The sequence below is a fragment of the Lactuca saligna genome, chromosome 1 (genome assembly GCF_052625555.1).
Source record: "Lactuca saligna cultivar CGN05327 chromosome 1, ASM5262555v1, whole genome shotgun sequence".
Lineage (NCBI taxonomy): Eukaryota > Viridiplantae > Streptophyta > Magnoliopsida > Asterales > Asteraceae > Lactuca > Lactuca saligna.
Window position 1 is genome coordinate 48142716 of NC_136417.1, and position 4541 is coordinate 48147256.

Consider the following 4541-nt stretch of genomic DNA (forward strand, 5'->3'; position numbering starts at 1 on the left):
TGATGGAACTTAATATATAAAGGCATGCCTTCAATTTAAGGTATATAAATCTCTAGCAAATCTTAAATGGATTAAATATGATACATACATTTAATAGTTATTTCGATCCCTCAACATTAACTTGTGGATTTCTTTCGTTAGTCACATCATATGAAAATATATCATTACCTCATTACTTAAATACGTTTTAATCCACTTATAATATTATTTGTTAACATTTATTTGACGATCTCCGTATTTATATATATTAAACAGATTCAACATAATAATTCTCTAACTTTCTTTTTATTAATCTTATAAAAAGCTTTAATATTTTATGTTTTTTTCGGATTAAATCTTAAATTTACTTTTTCATAAAAAACATTGTATTTTTTTTCATTTTCACCGAAAAAAACCCTCAATTTTATATATATATTTTTTTCCGAAAAAACCATTAACCTTCTAATTTCCGAAAAAACCTTCAACTATTTTATTTTTTCCAAAAAAACCCCATGTTTACAAGTTTTTTCGGAAAAAAAAAGAGTAAAACGTCCGTATTGAAAAAATGAAAAAATGCAAGGTTTTTTCAGGAAAAATGTAAAGTTGAAGTTTAATCCGAAAAAAACACAAAATATAAAGTTTTATATAAGATTAACTCTTAATTTTTTCATAAATTAATTCACGAAATTAACTCTTAATTTTTTTTCATCAATTAATTCACGACATCATTTGGTATAAAGTAAACGTGTGGGTTGCCAATCTTTTATATATTTGAACACTCGTGTATTTTATTTATTTATTTTTTTCTAAACACGCTAATAAATTCTTATTATACCATGTATTTTTATTCTACTTTTATTGTTTTTTAGAGTATTCATAATAGAGATTTCAATAAGAGAGCTGAATAAGATAACAAACATAGTTATCCTTTAATGAACGAAATTTTATAATTATGAGATGTCACATTGACATTCAACGAATTTAAAATTCAATGGTCATTGAGCTCTTCAATGGAAAAAAAATTATAGTCTTTAAATAAATATTTAACTATGTTCCGTTGAACTTTGCATTGTAAGAAAAAAAATTGATAGAGTTGTATGAAATATATAATGGTAATGTATAGTGTCGGTTTGTTGGTTTTACAAGCCCTATACGAAAAGTAAAAATGAAACCCTTAAATACAATTATTATATATAATTTAAAGGGAAAACTAAAAAGTAAATAAATTAATTAAAAATGGCTATATGTAAATTTATAAAAGTGAAGGTGCCAAATATATTACTTCTGGAATTGATTTAGTTAGATTATTAGGTATGGATCCGTTGAGGATGGTGTTATAACATCTTATAACATGAAGTGGAGATGACGTTCTTAAGAAGAGAGAGATAACATATGCACACAATCAATGCTCTATTTTAATATGTCATAACGTCAACGCCCTTTACCATAACATGAGGATGGGACGGTGTTCATAACGTTATAACACTGTTATGGCATGCCACATATGATCTCAACACCCCTTAATGGGACCATGCCCAATATTCTTAGACTATACATTGTGGTATCATTGGCACAACATGCCACCTCGACTTTACTTAAGACTCTAATCATTTGCTTATAAAGTTTGTGGTATTGATGGGTGACTTTGATGGTAAAGAGAAGAGAGAGAAGAGAAGGATTTAGAAGAAACACAACATTTCCATCGGCAAAAACATGCCTTCGGCACATTGTTTTTGGCAACAAATGATATCACGGGGTGGTGTTTGTCGCCAGCAACACCCTCCACATCGGATGCCGCCACCACAAATACTTCCCACACCGTTCAGCCTTAAAAGTATTTATATGAAGTGATTTGCTTAAAAATAATATATAAGTAAGAATCTAACGACCATCTATAAGCACTTCAATTATTTATATAAAATAATATATGTTCATATATTAACTAGATAATTCGGTGAAAACTTGGGCCCTAATTTTTTAGGTGCCATATGCAACCGCACACACTCCAATCTTTTAGAACTTGATGATGTTAAAACCTATTAAACTCTATAGAATTTATGTTATAGTTACATGTATTACCTAAAGGTGCATATCAATCTATTTAGATATTTGAAAGATTATTTTTAGTAGAATTTATGTTTAGTATAATTTTGACTAGATGTGAAATCCGTGTGTTACACGGGTTTATTAAAAATAAAAGTTTTATATCAAAATGTATACATTACATATTTTTAAATCTATTTCATCTTAAAGTTTAACAAAATATATTTTATTATATCTCAATTTGACAATATTGTTTTATAATATTTCATTATTTTAATTTATGTAACAAAAGAATCATAATAAATGTTTTAGTGGTAGGAAAAATAAATTATTTATTATTATATTCATTTTATGAAAAAAAAAATATTTACCTTAAATAATAAATATTTTATAATGTTTATCTACACATTTAATATAACAAATATTTTACATATATAATAATAGAGGTGTTAACTAATATAGTTGATTAATTTTTTTTTAAAAAAATACCATATAATAACATCTGAAATTTTAGTAATTCAAAAATATCACATAATGACATATGACAAAAATTTTGAGAAAATGACAGGTGACAAAAATATTTTCATTTATTAGATCATATGTTATGGTCTTCACGACCACCACCGTCTTCCACCTCCACGTCACCACTACAACTATTCCTCAACCTAACGGGATGGTCACTTCCTCGTGGTCTGCAAGAAAGAAGAAGATAGGAAGAGAGAAGAAGTAGAGAGGAGAAGAGACCTGATTGGTCGTCTGCCTCCATCGTCCCCAACACAAACCGCCACGATCACGAGCCACCACGAGGCAATAGGATGGTGTGTACAAACGTGGTTCGTAGCCAGCTAGACCATGGATGCCTTCGTTCCGGATATACCGGGCGGCCTTATGGTAGACTTAACGAACCAATTACATAATATAAGTTCCCCCACAAACATTAAGTTCCATCTACCCATGTGTACGGTATGTACTCAAAATTGAATGCAAGCTTTCGTGCTCGACCAATGAGCATGAATGATTGATGTTTCCCTTGGTCTTACATTTTTAATATGTTTTTTCATTCTTAAAAGACTAGAATATATAATTTGATATATAATATAGTTTGAAACAAAATTTTAAAGATGAAACATATCATATGAAAACGTCTAAAATTTGTTAAATGTTAACAATTTAATCAAGTTCAACCATATGATATTGATATATAACGAACTTAATGGGTTATATATATCCAATACAGTATGCTTATAAGATCGGACATCAAAGAGTCAACATCAAACGTACTTATCAAGAAGCCAATAGTACAAAACTAGACTATCGTTTACACTTTACACACATGCGTTTACCCGACATAATCACCCTTGTTTCCGGTTGCCGGAAAAATAAACTACAAACACATACCATCTCGTGGCGGAGATCCCACCGGAGTAAAAAACATCGGCGAATCACACGGCGACGAGATCGCCGTCTTTATGTCAGCAATGTTCAAACCGATCTCTTCCGCCGCTTCAGACTCAAGACACGTTTGCAAAGACACTCTCTCCGCCACCGTTATCTCGACGGACTCAACACGGGATATGGACGTTGACTCGACGTCTTCCCTCTCGTCTTCTTTAATCGTACAAAGAACCCTCGAGGGTCCGTTTTCTTCCAATAGCTTAAAAACGTCGATCACAGGGTCCTCCGGCGACGACCTAGTTAGCGTCGGAGTTTCCGATGGCTCCACCCGTGTCTGGGATTTTAAGCAGAAGAAATAGAGTAGCTCCTTGGTGGAGGAATCGGAGTGGGAGGTGGGGAGGTGATCAGGGCGTTGGTTGTTACCTGAGACAGGAGGTGGGGAGGTTTGGCGACGGAAGGAACGGCGGCGCCAGAGGACGAAGAGGAGTTCGGCGGCGAGAACGACGATGGAGATGACGAAGATGACGGTTAGAACAGTGACGAGCTTACCGACACTCATTTTGTGAGAGTTAATGGAGTAAAACAAAAGCAGGAAATCTTTTGTAGTGAGGAGGAAACCGGTTACCGGGTGGTTACCGGCTGCTGTGTTCGTCTTCTGTTAGAAATTTGAACTCCGTTGGCGGAAGTTGCAGGAGACAACATGGGTTACAAGATATATATTAAACGTTTTCTTTTATAAGGACTAAGGAGTAAAAATATCTAGAAATTCCGTACAACAAAATTATAACAAACTATAATTATTTATAAATGTAGCCATTTTTAGATAGCTCTAATATCATCATGTTCATTTTGGAAATCTATGATGTCATGTTCGACTAGATAATGATCATAAATATAAGTTTTTTAGTATGATGGATTTTTTTTTTTTCTGTGTAAAATACTTGTTAGATTTAGATTGAAAAGAGAAATATATATATATATATATATATATATATATATATATATATATATATATATATATATATATATATATATATATATATATATATATATATATATATATATATATATATATATTTAAAGCGGTATTTAAATTTTATGATATTAAAACAGAGAATTTCATA

At 31.3% G+C, this 4541-nt stretch overlaps 1 protein-coding gene across 1 annotated transcript; it reads right to left on the reverse strand.

Moving 5' to 3' along the window:
- Window positions 1–3406: 3406 nt before the first annotated feature.
- On the reverse strand, window positions 3407–3976 carry LOC145006004 (uncharacterized). The gene has a single exon (XM_078965105.1). The coding sequence runs from the start codon at window positions 3974–3976 to the stop codon at window positions 3407–3409; it is 570 nt and encodes a 189-aa protein (XP_078821231.1).
- Between the last annotated feature and the right edge of the window lie 565 nt (window positions 3977–4541).

Coding starts and splice junctions, on each gene's coding strand:
- LOC145006004 (XM_078965105.1), bottom strand. CDS start 3,976: ATGAGTGTCGGTAAGCTCGTCACTGTTCTAACCGTCATCTTCGTCATC.